At 40.2% G+C, this 23,630-nt stretch overlaps 1 protein-coding gene across 5 annotated transcripts in view; it reads right to left on the bottom strand.

Moving 5' to 3' along the window:
• nars2 (asparaginyl-tRNA synthetase 2, mitochondrial) overlaps positions 1-20,397 on the bottom strand; it is an 86,529-nt gene extending 66,132 nt beyond the window's left edge. For 2 of the 5 annotated variants that reach the window (XM_072577669.1, XM_072577666.1), the window contains exons 1-4: positions 20,131-20,396; positions 8,128-8,237; positions 4,520-4,640; positions 2,388-2,528 (exon numbers count right to left, since the gene is read on the bottom strand). In XM_072577669.1, coding sequence (XP_072433770.1) covers positions 2,388-2,528; positions 4,520-4,640; positions 8,128-8,237; positions 20,131-20,301 — 543 coding nt within the window. In that variant the 5' untranslated portion in view covers positions 20,302-20,396. Of the gene's footprint in view, positions 1-2,387; positions 2,529-4,519; positions 4,641-8,127; positions 8,238-20,130 lie in introns of all 5 variants that reach the window. The other 3 variants (XR_011961530.1, XM_072577667.1, XM_072577668.1) reach the window with 3 other exon arrangements.
• Positions 20,398-23,630: the final 3,233 nt, after the last annotated feature.

The following is a 23,630-nucleotide window of genomic DNA, read 5'->3' on the forward strand; positions in this document are numbered from 1 at the left end:
ATCTAGCAAAGGAAGCCAAGACTCAGGTGGCATTACTGCTCTGATTTGTTGCTGTCTGGGCAGGGCCCTCTTCACTACTCATTTTTCTATTTATCTCAGCAAATATCAGCAATTAATTTACCTATGATTGGTATCATGGAAGTATAGAGTACCTATGAAGGGGATATGGGCAAGGGATGGGCTGCAAATGAGTGGAGAAGCTTATATGGAGTGAAAGATTAAGGGAATATAACAAGGACAGTGAATTAAGAGGTTACCATGATGAGGAATTGAGACGGATGTTAAAATCCACCTATACCCTACATATCTACCCCTTACCTAACACTACGGGCAATTTAGCATGGCCAATTCACCTGACCTGCACATCTTTGGACTGTGGGAGGAAACCGGAGCACCCGGAGAAAACCCACGCAGACACGGGGAGAACGTGCAAACTCCACACAGTCAGTCGCCTGAGGCGGGAATTGAACCCGGGTCTCTGGCGCTGTGAGGCAGCAGTGCTAACCACTGTGCCGCCGTGCCAGGAGAAATCGACGGTTCGTGCATAAGCATAAATCCTCTCCCATTGATCTTTCCTTTCCACCCTGCCTGCTGGGATATATTCTAGCCAAATTTTCTCATTCATCCCTCCAGCTTTAATCCTCTAGATTCTGCAAGTGGGTTGGTGCTCTGTCTGTTTCATGCGTCCTTCCAAAACGTTCATTCACTTATGAATGAACCCTTTGCAATCCATTAACCTATGAGAGTGATTGCATCAGCATAATGATCTTGAAAACTTGGCAGATGACTTTTGACACCTTCCCCATTGAACAAAACCTGATCTTGTGACTGTAATATCTTTCTTTTATTCCTTCTGGCTATATCTTCTTCCATTTGTTCTGCCCAGATCACTGCAGAAGCTGTGTGGCACTTGCCACCAATTAAGGGTCTAATGATGATCACAAATCTGTTGTTGATAGCCTTTTTAAAGCTTTTCCTTCCTCAACTTCTGCAACAAGCGACTTAGCAGCCTTGGCGATTTTAGCCTTGGAAGGAAGGAACTTTATCTTTATGAAGTCATATTCAATGTCCAAGTCTTCTTCCAAATTTGGAGGATGAGCAGGAGCATTGTCCATTACTAGAAGACACTTTAAGTGGCAAATTATTTGTTTCAAGATATTCCTTGACAGCTGGTGCAAAAAGTTCCATCAACCATTCCATAAAAATCATTCGCATGACCCAAGCCTTGCTATTCGCCCTCCACGTTACCAGGAGTTTAGTCTTCAACACATTATTGCGTTTAAAAACTCGAGGATTTCCAGAGTGGTAGACTAATAGAGGCTTAATCTTGCATTCGCGCACAATAAAAGCGTTAACCTGTCCTTCATTGATTTGTGGCCTGGTAGTGCTTTCTACTCTTGGGTTATGTAGGTCCTTTTGGGCATTTTTTTCCAGAAAAGTCCAGTTTCATCACAGTTGAAAACTTGATGTGAGACATAACCTTCAGCTTTGACAAACTTAAAGAATTCCTTCACAAAGTCCTCCGCTGCCTTTTTGTCTGAACTAGCCGCTTCTCCATGCCTTATTACACTGTGGATTCCAATTCGTCAACAAAATTTATCAAACCAGCCTCTGCTGGCTTTAAATTCTTCAACGCTAGCAGTACTTGTACTTGGCGGTGTCGCCAACAAATTATGATGGATGTGTAGAGCCTTCTCACAGATTATAGTCACGTTAACACTATCTCCAGCAAGCTCTTTTTGATTTATCCAAACTAATAATAATTTTTCAACCTGGTCTAACAAGTTAGGCCTTTGCTTTGTTAAAATAGTTACTCCTTTAGCCACGTCAACTGCCTTTAATGCCTCTTTGTTCTTTAGGATAGTACAGATAGTCGATTTTGCCATGTCGTACTGCATAGCAAGATCAGATACGTGAGCACCATTCTCATGTTTAGCTATTATTTCGTTCTTCGTTTCTATAGTAATACGTTTAGGCTTCTTAACACCACTAACACTACCATTTTTCACTTTCTTGGGAGCCATAATGAGGGCTGATTTAATGCAAAAAACAAAAAAAAAAGCATAAGAATGCTTGGACGTTGGATGTTCACAGCGCGCACGCCAAAGACGAACTGAATGAGATCATGTGGGGCCCTGAGAGCTTTTGCGTTCAAACCATGCGTAGAAAAGCAGAACAATGACGATAAAACCACGGGCTTTTTGCGTTCGTACCTTGAATTTCTTTTGTACTTTGAAGCAAAATGTTACTTACAATCCTGTTCATAAACCGATTTGTTTGTGAACGGGGTCGTTCATATGTCGAGGCGCTACTGTATTTATAAAAAGGGGGTTTACCATTATTTACTTGTATAATAGAAATATTTGTACATATTGTACTCAACTTACTTTGAAAAACGAATGAATAGCTGTGGATGCTTCACTTCGTATTCTAAGTAGTGAACTGAAAACATTTGTTTTGCAACGAAGATGAGGAAACTGTCTTATGTATTCCAGTGAATGCCTCTCCTTGATCTTGAATGGCAAATTCTATGATTAAATTTAAACACACAAAATACCTGAGAAAAATAATCTTATAAAGTTAAGTTTTGGTCTATACTGTTAACAATATGTTTGAATTATTTGCAAGTTAACATACAGAATAGAACCAAAAATCAAAAACAAAATTAAAAATGTGGCAAAAATTGAGTATTGCTGACAAATAGGTCTTCATTGATAGTGAGAGTACAGAAAGGCAAATTGAAACTTCAATTTTCATTGCTTTCTGGTTTCCTTGTAAGATGTATCAGCCCTTCACCTCAAAATTGTGTAGTAAGACAATGAGCGTGCCTCCTGATCATGGACTTTTTTTTCTTTCTTGAATTGTATTTGATCTCAATTCAGTGCGGTTCCATTGTGTAACAGTTTACAGTACAAGCCAACAAAAAGAAATCACAACTGCACAGTCCACACAGAGACCCAATATCCTGCGCTACTCATGACTGTTCAGTTGACATTCCTCAAGAATCAAGTCATCAACTGTAATTTCAGATGAAGTGTTAAAAATGTATGGAATATTAGAAAGCAAAAACAGCTGCAAAACATACAGACAATATTCCATACTGAGAAATTATTGAGAAGTGATTGTGGTAAAAAAATGCCAACCACAGTAACAATAGGGCTTAAAATGTTCACAGCATAAGAACAGAAAGTTCTTCGCATTAAAAAATGAAAAGAAGTACAAATATATAGTTCTTTTTGAATCCTTTGGATATTCCAAACCACATTACACCCTCAAATAGAGTTTTGAATAAAGGCTACTGTTGCATGATTTTCTTCAGTGTCCACTGACTTTCAAAGGGGATAGGAAAAGTCCTGATTTAGTCTATAAATATGCACAGGACTCTTTAATGAATAAACCTCAAAGTTCTGTAGGGTCAAAATTCTTAACCATTTTCAGTTTTTTGATGGGCCAAATTACCCTATGTTCTTCTGAAGATCAACTCACTACAAAGCACTGAAGGAGTAACCAGAAGTGATTAGATTTAAAATCCAAACAGAAAAAAACCCAAGTTAACTGAAAACAACATGAGCATCAAATTGCCCAGGCCTTATTTTGAAATGAGATGGAAATTGACATGCAGAAACTTGGATAAAAAATGGAAAATGTTTAAAAAGACTGAAAAGGTACATTATCCATATACAAAACAAAAGGAAATTACATCAAGTTTTGGAAACCATAGATTAGCACAAGAGTTTGTAAAACCAAACTTGAAGTAGAGGGATATGTAAACTATAGGTACAAGTAACAATAAAAACATTTTTGACAAAGTAAGTGAATTAATTGAGAGAAGATGGAGAAAGCAAGGAGTATAACTAAGAATCTCAACTAATTACAAATAAGATTTAATTAGCACCTTTTGTAAAATCAAGATGTTTCATAGGACTCTTGTAGCTAACAAATCACTCACGAGTGAATTTATTACTACTGTATAGAGAAATATGACAGTCAAATCACAGGCAAAGCCCAATAAACAAGACAAATGACTAAATTCTTTTAGTTTTAGTTATGTTAGTTATTTAGTTAAGGACTAAATGCTTGTTAGCACACTTGGAAACAGTTTGTGCTCTTTTCTGAATGGTACCATGGGATGTTACATTCATTCAAGAGAATAGGCAGGACTTTGGATCAACCTACTAGCCAAATGCCAGCACTTCCTAAGCATTGCAATGGAGAGGTCAGCATGGATGGTGGGCTGAAATTTCTGGAATAAGCCTTCAACAATTGCATTTTGAGTGGGTGCTACAACGGAGCCAAGTCTGACAAATTAAAATGATTAGGATTCTAGCAATATACAAGTTTAAAAAAGTGTTATAACGTGTAATTCTAAGGAAAGAACAGCATGTTAGCAGACGTCAACAGACACAGTTGGGAAGTAATTTACATCAAAACTCAAGAAAGGGAATGATATTGAAGAGGAAATAAATTTTGAATTTAACAACCTTACACAGATTAAAAAAAAACCTAAAGACAAGCATACCACAGGATTACAGGCTCCAACCAATCTGATTTTATCAGCTAGCAACTCTGTTCTCTGTTTCTTGTGAGGACTCTGTACTAGTTTGCCCCAAATTTCAACTGCACTGCCAAAAGTTATGCCTCTGTAGAAGTAAATATAAAATCAATGAGCTCAAATTCACGATCAGAAACAACTCAATAAACCATGATTGAATGCTAGCATGAATTACAGGTGTGACAAATATCATGCTTTAGAATCATTTTGTCAAGCACTTAAACTATCTATTCAAATTCAGTTGCTTTAATACCTTTGTTAGCATAACCTCTCGTAAAATAGGTTATGTTCCAAATGAACATTCACATACATAGCTTCCATATGTCATTATGATCATGTGGAACTATACTGATGTGTTAAGCATTATAGCTATTATACCAATTATATATAAAAAAATACAGGCAGAGAAGTGCAATGTCATTCATTTTGGAAGAAACAATGCAGAGAGGCAATAATAAAAAATAAAAAACACAACTTCAAAGAAGAGGCCAGAGCAGAGATACCTGGGTACACATGCGCACAAATCACTGAAGGTGCTTGGACATTTTGAGAATGCAGTTAATAAAGCATATATTATCTTAAGCTTTATTAATAGGGGCATTCAGCAAAAAGGCAAGGAAGTCATCTTAAACTTGTATGGAACACAGGGCTGGTCTCAACCAAACTAACGCATCCAGTTCTTGGACCCCACTTTAGGAAAGATGTCAAGACATTAGAGAGTACACAGATATATACAAGAAAAGGTTCCTCATCACTAGGACCAATGTTATATAGGTAGATATAAGACAGGAGGAAACCATGTTCTCTGCAGTGGAGAAGGAAAATCTGAAAGGGAAAGGATGGATCTCCACCCACAATCATAGACCTAAAGAAATCTAAACAGAAATTTGACAAGTCTACAGGATGAGTCTACTCCAGGTTTTTGTCCTTTGTTTTCTGTAACTAAAATGAGAATGCTAACATGATCAGTGGTTTTCTAGATTCTTCTTATTTTTGGTTTGGAACAGAGAGCTGGTTGAGAATCAAACTTTGAATTTTGAGCAGCAGCTAGTTTTAATAAAAAAGATCAAATAAACTTATTTTTTTTCAATGGGAATTAGCCTGGAAAGATAACTGCACATTAACTATTGTCCTAAGAAAACTGCAGATGTTTCAACACTGATACATTCGAGACCAAGAACTGGTGACCGATTGGATACTGTACTGGTCAGTCAAGAGTTGATTGGTGCTTGTCAGCCAACGACAGAGAATGTTAGTAAAGGGGTGGGGAGGTGCCGGAGGGAAATGAACGAGTTCTGAATGGAGTTTTGAGGTTGTAAGCATGTTTTTAAAAAGCTGCTGGACAGGAATACTGTGTTTTGCTCTCTCTCTCTCTCTCTCTGTTTTAGCTGCAGTTGTCCATCTATTCATTATTCGGTCAGGAAAATAACATCCTGCAAGAAGTGTGTGAATAATCATGGAAATTGACTGGACCTGCTTGGAGACTTCAGAATTCAAGCAAGATCTGAAGTTTACTTGCCTGTGACCTACACCACTGACCAAAATTTTCTGAAGGCCTGGCAGCCATCACGAAACTGTTGAACTGGCAAATTACAATCCTCGACAAAAAAAATTGCGTATGCTGGAAATCAGAAATAAAAACAAAAATTGCTGAAGAAAACCCAGCAGGTCTGACAGCACATGTGGAGAAAAAGCAGAGTTAACATTTTGGGTCCAATGACCCTTCTTCATAACATAATTCTTTATTTTTATTACAATTATCTTTATTACAATACTTTTTTTCCTTCTAATTTATCCCTTAAATATATCTGTCTGTCAGGGTGAGAATTGGGGCTCTAGTTAAAGAAGATGGGACTTAGATCATAGAGATTAAGTAGATTGCCTTGTTGCTTATCCATGTTTTGCTGAATTTACATTATTAATAGTAAATTGTTAATTCTATTTTAAGTTATAATCTTAGTATCGAATATCGTTTGTTATTAAAGACCAGTTAGAAATAATTAAGGGATTTGAAGATCTTTAATGTTTTAAATTTTACTGTGTTGCATATCTACGGATAGGAAAGCTAATTTAGTTTGGTTTGCTGTTCCTGTATTGTGATAAGGAGTATAACCTGTTATCTGTGCTAATTACTCACTAGTTTGTTATGTCGTATTTAATCCTTTATACATTTTTCCTCTCTCCTACAATTTTACAGTCTTAATGTCAATGTAACTCACGTGTTCATATTACCTACATGGGAGGAAGAAGCAAAGCTGTTAGCATTAAATCAGGCAAGTACTCATGCAAACTGGGCTAGGAGATGGAACGGAGAGAAGTAAATGTGTAAGTGCTATCTGGAAGTAGAAGAAAAGAAGGACTAGAGAGAGGACATTAACAAAACATCTAATACAAGGGGGCATGCATTTAAAGTGGAGGTGGAAGGTTCAAAGGACATGTGAGGGGCAAGGTTTATTTTGTAGAGTGTGGTAGGAGTTTTGAATGCACTGCCGGGGCATTGGTGGAGGCAGAAATGATAAGGGCATTTAAGGGACTTTTACACAAGCACATGAATATGCAAGGCATGAAGGGACATGGACCAAGGGCAGACAGAAGGGATTGGTTTCACTTGGTGTCATGTTTGGCACAATATTACGGGTTGAAGGGCCAGTTCCTGTGCTGTATTGTTCAATGTTCTGTTCTGAAAACAACCTTTGAAACAATTCACCAAGTAGAACAGAATACTAGTTTAAATTCAAAACAGTCCATAAGAAATTGGGGGAAATCACTATTTTTGCCTTCATGTTCAGCAATTGCCAGTGGTCATGCCTACCGTTACAAACAGTATAGCATAGGAGGTTTAAACAAGTAATTACATGTAAAGCAATTAAAAGCACTTCTCAATACTGACTCGATAGTTATGCGATGATGCAAAGAATTGATTAACAGGTCCATTTGAAATTTATAGCATTTTACTAGATGTTTTCATCCAATTATTTAAAAAGGGTTGACAGATGAATTAGAACTAAACCATCCAAATTAAATTAGAAAATTCAAAACTTAATCAAAATTTTAATTGTTATTCAGAAACAGTTCCTTCAGTAAATGATTGTTAACTGTTAAAAGGCACATTCTGCATATAGCATCCAATTCTCTTAGTTACTGTCAGAACATGGCGATGTGGAACTAAATTCTAACAATAAAACTATTGATTTACTGTTTTACTGTATTTGGTATTCACAGACTTGGCCAATGCAAATAGCACTTCAAAAAGGTAATTACTGCTGAGGAAGTATTTTGGGAAATCTGGAGAACTTAACAAGATGCCATATAAATGACCGTCATTTCTTTTTAATGTAGTGTATGTCGAATTGCCTTGGTCTGCAGAGACCTGCATACACATGATGATCAGTGGTCTCACGTATTGTTAGTATTTTATAAATCTGTTAATACAAAAGATCACCTTTTCTGCTAATATGTAAAATTCACAATTGAGCCTGTACATACGAGACTTAAGAACATAATGTTGTTCTACAAAAATCAAACTTTACAACCAAATAAACACATTGCAATGGGGATTAAGTTCATTTCCTTACCTGATATTTAAATCTGACCGTGCAACTATTTGAAGATTTTGTAATGAACTTCCATCATTAATATTCAAAAATGTAATTTCCTTCTGTGCACGTACAGACCGTACCCAGCCCTTAATGGAAAAATGTGTGTTAGACTGAAAAACTTTTTACAAGAAAGCTGCAAATAAAAAAGAAATTGGTATGGTGATTTTAACGTTATGCAAAGTGTCTGCCAAAAGTATACAGACTATATAGACTACAAAATTGTTGTAGCCTCCCAAATCCATGCTCATCTTTTCCAGCATTCTGCTTTAAATGGGAGACCCCTTATCTTTAAGCTGCACCCTCTAATTTTAGATACCCCATCCCTCTCCCAGAGAGAAAACTTCCTCTCAGCATAGATTTTGTCAAGCTCTCTCAGAATCTTACATAGTTCAATAAGAACACCTTTAATTCTAAACTCCAATGAATATAGGCCCAATCATTACACCCTTTCATCCCATGAACCATAGCATCAAATTCACCTCTATGATTTTCCCAACATTGATAGCTTTGCATAAGTAAACGCTGTTATAATACTGACTCTACAAGGCACATGTTAGTGGTATGATGGAATATTCTGCACATGCCTGAATGACTGCATTTCCAACAACATTCAAAAAGCCCAATAACACACAATACAAAGTAGACTGCCAGATCAGCACTGTCAAAATTCACTCCATCAAGTCTGACATAACCTCTTCTCCCTTAAACTGATTGCATTATCACTGCCACCTAAAATGTCTAGACTTAAGAGGTCATTAATTAACAATGTGGAATTGGGGGTAAACTGTCTGGACTCAGATCTGGCACACAATAAGATGGTTGTGATTGCTGGGGGTACATCAACTCAGCTCTAGGACACCTCTGCAGGAGTTCCTCAGTGTAAACATTTTCCAATCAATCTGTTCAGAGGGCCAGGTGCTTGCTGAAACTTGATGCAAGTGGGACTTGAAAGAAGGTCTCTGGCTCAGAGAACTACCATTGCACTACAATTTTGCATTCAGTTTAAGCGAAAGGATGTTATATCCAGCTTGAGACAGTAAATGTTGACACTGCTGATCTGATGGCCTGCTGTGTCTTGAATGTAATTGGGCTTTTTGAGTGGTGTTGAAAATGTTCGTCAGAGTAATGCACTAAGCTTAATCATCTTCAGCTTCTTCAATGACTTCCTTTTAATTATGTTAGAAATGGGGATGCTTGTGATGATTGCACAATACTAAGTACTTTGCACGACCCTTCAGAAAATGTAGCAACCAGTGATCAAACGCAGTAAGACCTGGATATTATATCCAGACTTGGGCTGAGAAGCAGCAAATAACAATCGCACCACAAGAGCACCAGGCAACGATCATCTTGCGATGATAATCCCCAAAACAGAATCTAACTATCGTATCTTTTCATTCAATCCCCCTTTATCAACATGCTAGGGGGTTTCTATTGATCAGAAACTGAACTGGAATAGCATATCAAATGACTACAGCAGGGCACAGGCTAAGAATCCTGCTGCAAGTAAGTCACCTACTAACTCCACAAATCCTTTTCTACCTCTACAAGGCACAAGTCAGGAGTGTGAAAATTTACTCTTTACTCGTCTGAATGAATGTAACACAAACACTCAGACTTGATCCCAACTCGGACAAAGCAGACCATTTGATTTGCACCACATTCATAAACATCCATTCTCTCCATCAATACTTAGCAGCAGCAATGTTTACCGCCAGCATAGAGTCATAGAGATGTACAGCATGGAAACAAACCCTTCCAACCAACTCGTCCATGCTGACCAGATATCCTAACCCAGGCAAAAGTGAGGACTGCAAATTCTGGAGATTAGAGTGGTGCTGGAAAAGCACAGCAGGTCAGGCAGCATCTGAGGAGCAGGGAATTCTAGCACCCACTTTAATCTGGACTCTAATCTCCAGCATCTGCAGTCTTCACTTTCGTCCAGTTGATTTTAACCTTACTGCAAATCCTCTTGCAAGGATGCCTACCTTGAAGAGGTTCTCCTCATCTCTCTACGAAGATCTCTGAGTTTGTTTCTCACTGCACCCCCCAGGTCATCTCCTCTGCCCTGAAGCTCTTCAACCATGTCCTGAAACAGACTCGCTACCATAGCTACATTTGGTTCCTCAGTGCCTGCCTCCGCAACCAACTGATCCCAATGAACTCCGGACTACTTTCAGACCAGTATAGTTCGGATCCGAACAGGACAACCAGTACAGACTATAAATTCAAAACCACCAGCAACGGTTCTCCTTCTGGATTCTCCACTCCACACTCGCAGCCATGCACTGCTACCTAACCTCTCTAAGTTAGCTATGCCTCAATTGAGGGCCACAATCTTTCAGAACTGCAAAGGACCCCTTCTGTACTATATCCTAAGGAGAATTTATACTCTCAACAAACAGTATTTCTACACCATTTCAAACATCAAAAACTGTAAGTCCAACAAACTTTTATATACCAACAGATATCCTATACCAATCTAGTCCCATTTGTCAGCACTTGGCCCATATCCCTCTAAATCCTTCCTATTCATATACCCATCCAGATCCCTTTTAAATGTTATAATTTTGTACCAGCCTCCACCACTTCCTCTGGCAGCTCATTCCATACACACACCACCATCTGCATGAAAAAGTTGCCCCTTAGGTCCCTTTTAAGTCTTTCCCCTCTCACCCTAAAACTATGCCCTCTAGTTTTGGACTCCCCCACCCCAGGTAAAAAAACTTGCCTTTTTATTCTATCCATGCCCCTCGTGATTTTATAAATCTCCGCATGGTCACCCCTCAGCCTCCGACACTCCAGGAAAAAACAGCCCCATCCTATTCAACCTCTCCTTGTAGCTTGATTTTCTCCAACCCTGGCAACATCCTTGCAAATCTTTTCTGAACCCTTTCAAGTTTCACAACATCCTTCCGATAGGAAACAGACCAGAATTGCACGCAATATTCCAAAAGTGGTCTAACCAATATCCTGTACAGCTGCAACATGACCTCCCAATTCCGATACTCAATGGTCTAACCAACAAAGAAAAATATGCCAAATGCCTTCTTCATTATCCTACCTACCTGCGACTCCACTTTCAAGGAACACTGGCACTGCAGAAATTCATCAAAACTCCTTAGATAGAACTTTCCAAACTCATGACCACTTCCACCTAGAAGCACAATCGCAGCAGATATATGGGAACATCAGCCAGTGGACTGCAATGGTTCAAGATGACAGGTCACCACCAATCTTCTCAAGGGACAGGGAATTAATGCTGACCAGCTAGTGACACCCATATCCCACAAATGAATTTTAAAAAACCCCACTTCCAAGCTCCTGCGAAGACACTCATCATCCTAAGCTGGAAATATATCATCGGTCCTTCAGTGTCACTGGGTCAAAATCCTGGGACTCTCCCCAATGGCACTGTGGATCTACCCACAGCATATGGATTGCAACAGTTTAAAAAAAAAATCAGCTCATCAACACCTTCAAGGTCAACTAAGGACGAGAAATAACTGCTGGTCTAGCCTGCAACATGTACATCTCATAAATGAAAATATTTTTAAAAATTCTCCCTCATTACACATTACCAGGGCCAGAATATCCCACTAGTTGGTTTGGAAATGTGCTATTGCAAGAAGCTATCTGAGTTATGATCTCATATTCCAGGATATCTTTGTCAATCTGAACTGTCCAAACTAAATGTAGATTAAAATACCCCACTATTATTGCTGCACTTTTCATATAAATGCCCATTTATTTTCTCCATGAGCAGATCTGGATACCACACTTTAGCAAGGATATATTAGCCTGGAGAAAGTACAATGTAAGTTTACAAAAATTATACCTGGACTTCTGGAGTTATGATGTGAGGAGAGACCATAAAACTTAGGCCTGTTTTCTCTAGAATTTAAGTCAATGGGTGATCTGATCAAAATCTTCGAGATATTAACAGTAAAAGACAGAGTAGATAAAGACAAATTATTTCCGATGGTTGAGGATTCTAGAACTGGGGGACATAGTCTAAGAATCTGAGAGATATTAGGAAGCATTATCACACAAAGGATGGTAGATATTTAGAACTCTTCCACAAAAGGCAGTGGATACTAGATCAGTTGTTAATCTTAAAATCAAAAATAGTTTTTTTTTAAACTAAGCAAAAGCATCAACGGATATGGGCCAAAGGCAGACACATGAAGTTAAGCCACAGATCAGCCATGATCTCAATGAACAGTAGAACTGGCTCCAGGGGCTGAATTGCCTATTCCTGTTCTTATGCTCTGCACATCTATGTTAATGTACTTTTACTGTTGTTAGGCAACCTATAAACTACTCACATAATGACTTCTTACCTTTGTTACTTATCTCTACTCAAACTGATTCATCTTTTTTTGTAAAAGGTGCTATGTGCAAATAGACAGAGCTTCAACTTCAATCTTTTTACTATTTTAGCAGACTTTGACTGAATCTTCTGGTGCACTCTCAAATCTGTATACTAACTCTTCCTACCATGCTCTGATTGTCATTAACCATATCATTATCTTGCTACGTTTCCTTGTCTTTTCCTTCAATTTAACACATCTTCTCTCAAATGATTCCTTCCCAACACTATTTAGTTGAAAGACCCCTCCTCTACTGCCCTGATTATATGACTCACCGGAAACTGGGGTTCTGAGGAAGGGTCATCAGACTCTGATTTCTCTTCACAGATGCTGCCAGACCTGCTGAGTTTTTTTTCAGCAATTTCTATTTTTGACACTGGTCCCATCATGAAGCAGGTGAATATCACCCCAGTAATACAGCTCCTACTTTTTCCAGTATTAGGTCACAGTTGCCATGAATGAAAACGCATTTCTTCCATGTCGATCTTTGAAAGGGTTCTCTTGAGGCACACTGGTACTATCCCTACCCCTGGACTGAGAGGGGTTTTTGACACTGGTCCCATCATGAAGCAGGTGAATATCACCCCAATAATAGAGGCCTGGGTTCAAGTCCCACCTGCTCCAGAGGTGCATAATAACATCCCTGAATATAGGTTGATCAGAAAAACAGATGAAATTAAAAATCCACATCAATCTTTAAGCCATGCATTTAACTCCCCCGCCTTAATTACCCTAGAACAATTTGTTTGTAGCTCAGAGTGTGTTATCTTTGAGGTTCTGCTTTTTCATTTAGCCCTTATTGTTTCTAACTCCCAAAGAGAGCTTTTTCCTAGTCACATCAATGTCACTGGTATCTTTGTGGACCATGACACCAAGATCCTTTACAGAATCCACTCCAGTACTGAACAAACATCCCAGATCCTAGCAACAGGAAGGCAACAGAGACTTTGGGCTCACACTCTTGGTTACAGATTCTTGTGTCAATCTTCTTGATTGCACTATACCACTATACTATATTCCTGCTTATTTATCCCATGCTGCCAAGTCCAGTTCAGCATCCAGAACTGCACTCCTGCTCTCATCCATAAAAGGTGAAAACCTGAAATCTGCAGAGAAATTGCAAAGGCTGCAGTGCAGTCATTCTTACATTATTGATGTGTATCCCTGCCTTACTCATAATTATACATTCCTTTCCCTGACTGTAGACAAAAAACAGAAGACTAACATAAGGGTTGTGACTGCCTTCTGAAGAAAATGTCCAAGTAACATTCACAAACCTGATAGTGTCTAAAGCTCAGACTCCATTCATTCTCTCAGAGGTGAAGTTCATTGGACTGCAGTCATATTTGCTTTGGATCACACTGGCGTTTACCAGCTCACTCACAGATATTCTTAATCAATGTGTTCAGAGATGCTATTACATACCTCTGGAGCAGGGTAGAACTTGAGCCTAGACCTCCTGGTTCAGAGATAGGGACACTGTCACTGTGCTACAAGTCTGTCTGCCCTCCAACCCCTCAGATTGCAGATATACTGCTTCACTTCCTAGCCTTCTTAATTCTATTTTACTTGATTAATTACCTGCTTAAGTGAATTTAATTAATGCCTCTAGTTCGACTTGTGCTTATATTATTTCAACTAATTTACTACTTGTCCCAACTGAAATTCCGTTAAGTTATAAAAGAAATATAGAACAGGTGATCAACTGTCTTTTTCCCCTCTAATGTCACAATGCATTCCTTCTACACATGGTCTCTGAACTTCCACTCTGAAATATCCTCTCTGCTCTATTTCAACTTCAACTGCTCTTTCTCACTCCCTCTTGGTTATAACACCCTATGGGCAAGCCCCTTCTTTAAAGAGAACTTCATGGAATCTTTTACCTAAAGGTAACATGAAGGTCTTGGTTTAGTACTTCAAAGTGACAGTGCCTCGGATGCAAATTAAACAGTCAAATCTTAACATTCTTTCTCCCTCAGGTATTGGCAAAGGTTTTTAGGGATTAGCAGATTTTACTTTCTGGTACTATATAGTTATTAGCAACTTAGAAAACATGATCAGGAGTTAGCTGTTCAGATCTCTAAGGCTACTCCGCCATTCAATATGATCATAGCTGATCATTAACCTGTTCCCACTTTCTCCCCATACCTTTTAGTACTAAGAACTATATCTAACTCATTGAAAACAATCAAAGATTTGATCTCAACCGCTTTACATGGTAGAAAATTACAAAAGCTTGCCACTCTCTCTGAGGGAAGGATTTTCCCATCAGTCCTAAATGGCTTGTCATATATTTTGAAGCTGTGACCCTTGGCTCTGGAATCTTTGGTAATAAGAAACATCCTTCCTATCTAGTCCAGCTAGAATTTGTTCTTCTAAACTCCAGTGAATACATACCTAACTGATTCAGTCTCTCTTCATATGACAGTTCTACCATCCCAGAAATCAGTCTGTCAATTCTTCACTGCAGTCCCTCCATCACCAGAACATCTTCCTCAGATAAGGAGGCAAATACTGTACACAATATTTCAGGTGTGGTCTCACCAAGGCTTTGTATAATTTGCAGCAAGATATTCTAGTTCCTGCACTTGATTCATCTTGCTATGACAGCCAACACACCATTTGCCTTCTTGAGTGCCTGCTGCATCTGCATGCTTACTTTCAGCAAGTGGTGTATGAGGACACCCACATCTCATTGCACCATTTCTTTCCCCAATTTATCATTATTGAGATAATTATCTGCCTGCCTGCCTGTCTTTGCAACGAAACTGGAAAACCTCATAGTTACCCATATTACACTGCATTTATCATGTATCTGCTTACTTAACTTGTCCAAATTGCATTGAAGTTTTTCTGCATCCTCTTCACAGCATACCTTCCCACCCAGCTTTGTCATTAGCAAACCTGGAGATGACACGTAGTTTTCTCATCGAACTCATTAATATATCTTGGGAATAGCTGGAATCCAAGCACTGAACCCTGTGGTACTCCACTAGTCGCTGCCTACACTTGATTGCTGTCTGCCATTCAATTCTCAATCATTTTCAGTATACAACCTTCAATACCAGACACTTTAATTTGACATGCTAATCTCTGATGTAACTTATTGAAAGCCTTCTGAAAATCTAAATTAATCATCATCCACTTGCTCCCCCTTAATCACTCTACTAGTTACTTTCACAAAAAACAGTTCAGCAGATTTGTTAAGCATGAATCTATGCTGACTCCATCCAATCCTGCCACAATCTTCCAAGTGCTCTGCTATTACATCTTTAGTAATGGACTCTAGCATTTTTTGCCACTGATATCAAGCTATCCAGTCTATCATATGCTGATTTCTCTTTACATTTCTTCTTAAACAGTGGGGTCATATTAGCTACCCTCCCATCCATAGGAACTGTTCTGGAGTCTTTCGAATTTTGGAAGAGGACCACTACTACATTTACCATTTCTAGGACTAGTTCCTTAAGTACCCCAAGGTGAAGCTTATCTGGCCCTGGGGATTTATCAGCCTTTAATCGGGTTAGTTCACCTAATACCTTATTAACACCAATTTCCAGCAAATTCTTCCTTCCCACTAGACCCAGTTTCCCCCTCTATTGTGGGGATGTTATCTATGTCGTCCTTTGTGAAAACAGAACTAATGTATGTGTTTAATTAATCTGCCATTTTTGTTTCCTGTTTCTGACTATAAAGGGACCTACATTTATCTTTACTATTTTCTGTTCAGATACCTATCACAACTTTTACTATCATTGTTCGTGTTCCCTTCTAGCTTATCACCAAGTTCTATTTTCCTCATCTTAATCAGCTTGGTCACACTTTGCTGGAATCTAAAGTGCTCCCAACCTTGCTTTTTCAGCCAATTTGTATGCCTCTTCCTTGGATTTAATACTATGCTCAATTTCCCTTGTTAGCCATGGCCTGTCTACATTTTTATGCCAGACTGGAATGAACAACTTTTGCTGTTCGTCCATGTGCTCTTTAAATGTTTGCCATTACCTATCTTGCATCATTCCTTTAAATAATTATCCTCAATTTATCATTGTTAGCTCATACATCATACCATTTACCGGTAAGTTCAGGACTGTACTCTTGGACAAAAAAAATCACTCTGCATCTTAATAAAGAAGCCTGTTGTGGTTACTTTTCCCTAAGTGCCTATGCACAACTAGATTGTCGATGGTTCCTTCCTCATTGCACAATACCCAGTCAAGAATGGCCTTTTGTTTTGATTCTTCAACATATTGATCCATAAAACTATTCAATGAACATTCTCAGAAATCCTCCTTTATTGTTTTGCTGCTGATTTGATCTATATGCAGATTGAAGTTGCCAATAATTACAGCTGTCCTTAAATTACATGCATTTACTAATGTTCTCTTCAATGCCCCTCATGTTTAGGGTCTATATACCCAACCACTTCTATTGTTTTCTGCCCTTTGGGGTTTCTACATTCAATCCATACAGATTGTACTTCACAAGAGGGAATATCCTTCTTCACAATAATATTAATTTCCTTTTTGATCAGCACTGCTATCCTACCTCCTTTTCCTTTTTGTCGGTACTTTCTAAAAACTGAAAACCCGTGGATATTCAGATCCTCTTCCCAGTCATTCCGCAGTCAGGCCTTTAATCCCCACTATATTGTACTCGTTTAGATCTATTTTCATGATTAATTCATACATTTTATTGATACTCCATGCGTTAAGGCACAAGGCCTTAAGGCACGTCTTTTTCAGCATTCTTAGCCACCATTCACTATGGCCATGCTCAATTTTAACCCTTGAATTTTCTGCCTATCACGTTTATTATTTTCCATTCTGTCAATTGTTTTGCCTTTATTTCACAGTCTTTTGTGCGGGTTCCCGTCCTCTGCCATTTTAAACTTCCTCCGACCATATTTGCAAATACATCCCCTAGTTGCAGTCCTGCCCAGTTGCAACCTGTCCAGCTTATATTAGTGCCACCTCCCCCCCGAATTGGTCCCAAAGCCCCAGGGAATCATGCACTCTCTCTCCAAAATAACAAACAAGAGGCAGTTGCCAATAAGATATCCTTAGTGATGGTGGAGTCAGCACATTAGTATAAAAGGACAACACTTTAAGGGCTCTTGTGGTTTGCTGGTGGTGCCACTACCTCCGAGCCAGAAGGCCCAAATTCAGGTTCCACCTGCTCCTGAGTGGTGTCATAACATTCTTGAACAGGTTGATTAAAAATATCTAAAATATAATTATTTGTATGTGCAAGCATTTTCAGGCAGAAGTGGTTTCCACCTTGGCCCAATCCCAAGATCCCACTTTCACAGATGCCAATCTTCAACCAATTTCATCCACTCCATGTGAGATCGAAAAGTGGCTGAAGTCACCAGATAAATCAAAGATGTAGGTCCTAACAACATTCCAAGCAAGATTCCAAGAAGACTTATGACCCTGAACTAGCTGTTCCCTTAACAATGTTGTTCCAGTACAGCAACAATACTAGCATCTACTGGGTAACACTTAAAATTGTCCAGCTTTGGCCTGAGCATGAAAACCTGGACAAACCCAATGTGGCCAAAATAACAATTCAGAAGTCTAGTCTTTATCAGTGACGTGACAGGAGGTATCAGTGACAATGCTATCAAGTAGCACTTATCACAATATCCTGCTCACTGATTGTCAGTTTGGGTTTGCTTGAACTAATCACCTCCTAAACTCATTCCCACTTTAGTGCATCCATGGATAAAACAGCTGATGACAGAAATGATGGGCTGTTCATTGCCCTCAACATCAAGGCAACGTGACCAAATCCAGCATCAAGGAACCCTTGCAAAACTAGAATGAATGGAAATTGGAGGGAAATGTCTCTGCTGATTGGAGTCAGAGCTAGCACAAAGGAAGTCAGTCGTGTATGCTGGCAGTCAATTGTCACAATCCCAGGGTTCCTTAGAATACATATTTTGTAATCAGCCTGTTCAGATGTTATGACACATCTCTGGAGCAGCTGGGCTTTGAATACAGGTCTTCTGGCTCAAAGATAGACAAAATACCATTGCGTCATAACATCCCCCCATTCCTTAGGATAGTAACCCACACCTAAACACCTTCAGCTGCTTCGTCAATACATTCCTCATAAGGTCAGAGGTTGGGATGTTGTTAATGATGGTATAATATTCAGTACCATTCCTGACTTCTCAGAAACTGAAACAATTTATGTCCAAATGCAGTGAGACTGGTAACATTCACACCACACAAGTACAGGGCAATGGCCATCTGAAGAGAAACTAACCAAGTCGCCATGACATTCTGTGGCATTATAATCACTGAATCCTCCTATGAAAATCACAGGGGCTCCAGTAATAAGAAAATGTATCAGACAAGCCATGAAAATATTGTGGCTACAACAGATCAGATTTTAGCAAATCAGAGTATCTCAATTCTGATTCAAAACCTGTTCACCATCTTACCATCTGCAAGGCCTAAGTCAGGACTATGATGGAATATTCTTCACTCACTTGGTTGGATGCAACTCAATACTCAGAAGTTCAACACAAGGCAAACAAAATAGCCTACTTGACTGGTGCTGCATCTACCGTCTTCAACCTTCACTCATTCCACTACTGAGGTGGAGGTGCCAGTGTTAAATTGGGGTCAACAAAGTCAGAAGTCACACAACACCAGGTTATAGTTCAACAGGTTTATTTAAAATCACAAGCTTTCCATGTGCTGCTTCTTCGCCAGGTGAAGTGGAAGGAAGTGCACATGCACAAAATTTATAGACACAGAAATAATTGCAAGGTAATTCCAGGTAATTAAAAGTGTCAAACGATAATACAAAATGGTGTGAGTGGAGTGTCGACAGCTTTTAATTAATTGGATATCCCTTCATTTGCAAATCAGCTGTTCACACTTTACTCACACCATTTGACACTTTTGATCATCTGCAAAGATTTGTTATTCAGCCTGTCAACACTCCACTCACACCATTTGTACTATCTTTTGACACTCTTAATTACCTGGAATTATACTGCAATTATCTCTACATGCATAAATTCTGGGCCTGTGCAGTTCTCCCGACGAAGGAGCAGCATTTTGAAAGCCTGTGATTTCAAATAAACTTGTTGGGCTCTAACCTGGTGTCGTGTGACTTCTGACTTTGTTCACTCCACCAGTGATGCACTTTTCCTGCTTCTCTAAATCCTAACAGATTTAACTGTAATTCCTTCTCTTTGCCATTTCTGCAAAACTTTTAGTCTGTGCTCCCTCGTCCCGATCCTTGTGTTCTGAATTCCTGATGAAGACTCCTTTAGATCGCTCTTTTGCCATGGATGCTATTTGCTCCGCTGTGATCTCTAGCATGTGTTGTTTTGAGTACAGATTCCAGCATCTGCAGTAATTTGCTCCTTTCCCTCAATGTCCCCTTTCAGTTTCAGGTCAATCCCCTTCCTTTTGGAGATGATGCCTGACTTTCCCTTTTCAGTTGATTCTGAGCTATTGTATAATGTCTCTAGTCTTGTCTACTGTTACTCTCTGTCAACCACTCAAACGCTGGAAAATAACATTGCTGAACGCAGTGAAATCAGGAGACACACAGTCTCTCTATTTACAATGGAGGCGATGGTTACCTGGACCCGGACCTCCTGTCCTTTGGCCGCCGTTTCCAAAAGCGCCTCATTCACCTTCAGTCCGGACTTATTGCTGCGGCCTTTAAACAGCCCGTCGCCCCCTTTCCCCCGGAGGGTCGAGGGACACCAAGTTAAAGGCAATCCCAACAAGCGGCCTTTCCTCGTCCACATTACAACAACTACTCAAAAATGCGCGCGCACACAACCTCCCAGCACATGCATTGCCGGGCGAAGCAGCCGCACATGCGGATACACTGGGACTCTCGCTGCGCGTGCTCCGCCAGGCGGAGTTCCAGCGCATGCGCGTACGCTGGACTCGTTGCGCGTGCACCGCCAGGTGGAGTTGCAGCGCATGCGCGTATTCGGACGTCTCTTGAGAAGCTGCACCGTGAGACTGTTAATCTTCCTAGCGCGGCTATGAAGGAGCAGTGCCCCCAGACTGCCAAACTCGGCTTCAACTGGTAATATAGGCCCTGGTCAGTAATGCCAACAAGTCCGTGTCTATGTAATTTAAAAAGGGCCGCCACATCTATAAGACCATAAGACCATAAGACATAGGAGTGGAAGTAAGGCCATTCGGCCCATCGAGTCCACTCCGCCATTCAATCATGGCTGATGCGCATTTCAGCTCCACTTGCCAGCGTTCTCCCCGTAGCCCTTAATTCCTCTAGACAACAAGAACCTATCAATCTCGGCCTTGAAGACATTTAGCGTCCCGGCTTCCACTGCACTCCGTGGCAATGAATTCCACAGGCCCACCACTCTCTGGCTGAAGAAATGTCTCCGCACTTCCGTTCTGAAATGACCCCCTCTAATTCTAAGGCTGTGTCCACGGGTCCTAGTCTCCTCGCCTAACAGAAACAATTTTCTAGCATCCACCTTTTCAAAGCCATGTATTATTTTGTACGTCTCTATTAGATCTCCCCTTAATCTTCTAAACTCCAACGAATACAATCCCAGTATCCTCAGCCGTTCCTCATATGCTAGACCTGTCATTCCAGGGATCATCCGTGTGAATCTCCGCTGGACACGTTCCAGTGCCAGTATGTCCTTCCTGAGGTGTGGGGACCAAAACTGGACACAGTACTCCAAATGGGGCCGAACCAGAGCTTTATAAAGTCTTAGTAGTACATCTCTGCTTTTATATTCCAACCCTCTTGAGATAAGAGACAACATTGCATTCGCTTTCTTAATCACAGACTCAACCTGCATGTTTACCTTTAGAGAATCCTCGACTAGCACTCCCAGATCCCTTTGTGCTTTGGCTTTATTAAGTTTATCACCATTTAGAAAGTAGTCCATTCCTATATTCTTTTTGCCAAAGTGCAAGACCTCGCACTTGCTCACGTTAAATTCCATCAGCCATTTCCTGGACCACTCTCCCAACCTGTCTAGATCCTTCTGTAGCCTCCCCACTTCCTCAGTACTACCTGCCTGTCTACCTAACTTTGTATCATCGGCAAACTTCGCTAGAATGCCCCCGGTTCCCTCATCCAAATCATTAATATATAATGCGAACAGCTGTGGCCCCAGCACCGAACCCTGCGGGACACCGCTCGTCACCGGCTGCCATTCTTGTAGAATGATTCTGTTTTCTGGCGCACCACATTTGTGAGATAATCTTGGGGTATGTGCTCCATCACCAGTCTACTCCACCCCATAAGACCTGGGTTTTTTTTCTAAGATCCAGTTCATTAGAATGCTCTTCCTTGCATAGCATGTGAGAGTGTTAAATATTCTCTTCCTGTAGAGTGCAAATTTGGCAATCCCAAAAGAAGGGATATTGGATCCGTTTTAACCTTGACTCCCAGGATCCCATCCAACTCACTCACTATGGCACCCCAGTATCCACAAATGCTGTAACATGACCATAAACAATGTGTAAGGGTGCCTGTGCTAATTTTACATTTAGGGCATCCTGGAGATGTTCCTTTCTTGAACTTTGCTAACTGTTCTGATGCAATATGGGCCCTGTTAAGAATCTTCAAATGCATTGTTTGTGCTTTATTGCATAGTGAAATTTTCTTCACATTCTCCCATATGTCGTCCCATGTTTCAAATGAAATCTCTTTTCCTACTTCATGATTTCAGACTCCATAGAGACTTTCCATGCCTTCCAGAGCACTTCCTCTCTGTAAATAGTATAAGGTACTGACCGAGAGAGTGCGTGCACACCAGGGCACTCTTCTTTCTATGTCAGACTTATATGGCTGCGCCAAGAGCATGGTCCTTCTCTGTATGTAGACCCGAATCTGAAAATAACGGAACAGGTCCCGACTAGGTACCCCATATTTGTGACTTATTAGGTCAAAAGACATCAGAACCTATCCCTCAAATAAGTCTCCAAAACAGGAGACTCCCTTGACCTACCATGCTTGAAAGCTGGAGTCCATTGAACCCGGCCTAAATCCTGGGTTTCCAGCTAAAGTGGTGAATGGTGAGGTCTTAGGTGAATTTACCTCGCCCAGCCGCATTATTCTCCGTGCTTTGACTGTATTTAAGATAATCGGGCTTTTAAAATGCTCAGCCATGGATTTCATCCTATCCATAAACAACAAATTAACGAGGGGCCACCTTGCCTGAGAAGCCTCGACGTCAAGCCATATCAGCCTCGCATCCTTGCTAACCCAGTCACCCACTTATGGCAATAGGGCACCTATTTGGTATCGCTTCAAATCTGGGAGATCTATCTTCCCTTTCCCTGTGGGAGTTGCAACTTAATGAAGTTAATGAGAGGGCGTCTATGACACCAAATGAAGCACCAATGCCAGCCATTGAACCTCCGTAGCACCTGTCTGGGCAACAACAAAAGGAGCATTCTCATAGGATATAGTGGCAGATGAAGAACATTCATTTTAATCAAATCTATTCAGCCTAACCATGATATTGGTAACGCCTCCCACCGCTGCAGCTCCTGTTTTATCCTATCAAACAATTGCACAAAGTTAGCTCTGTACAGCTGATGGAAAATGGGGGTAATAAAAATACCCAAATAAAGAAAACCTTTTTGTGACCATCGAAAGGGGAACTGCGTTCCACCCTCCAGGTCAGGCACGCCCACCAAGCCCCCCACAGACATGGCTTCTGACTTTGTAAAAATTTATTCTATATTCCAAGAAGATGCCAAATAATTTAATATTTTGTATTAGTCGGAGTAATTTTGTGCTCTCCCATTCCTACCTTTGGTGCCACTATTTCAGGGTCCTTCCGAATGACCTCTGCCTAAGGTTCAATTACTAAGGTAAATAACAACGGCGAGAAAGGACACCCTTGTCGGCTACCTCTCCCAATGCTAAAATGATCTGATGTAATGCCATTCGTAACAACCGCCACCTTGGGGTCATTACATAACACTGCCACCCACTTAGCAAAGGTCACCCCCCTCCAATAAGGCCTAACATTCTAGGACATCAAAAGTGCCACTCTACCTGATCAAATGCCTTTTCTGCATCCAAGGAAACCACTAAACCCAGAGTTAATCTCTGCTGGCATACCTGCAC

The sequence above is a fragment of the Chiloscyllium punctatum genome, chromosome 9 (assembly GCF_047496795.1).
Source record: "Chiloscyllium punctatum isolate Juve2018m chromosome 9, sChiPun1.3, whole genome shotgun sequence".
Classification (NCBI taxonomy): Eukaryota; Metazoa; Chordata; class Chondrichthyes; order Orectolobiformes; family Hemiscylliidae; genus Chiloscyllium; species Chiloscyllium punctatum.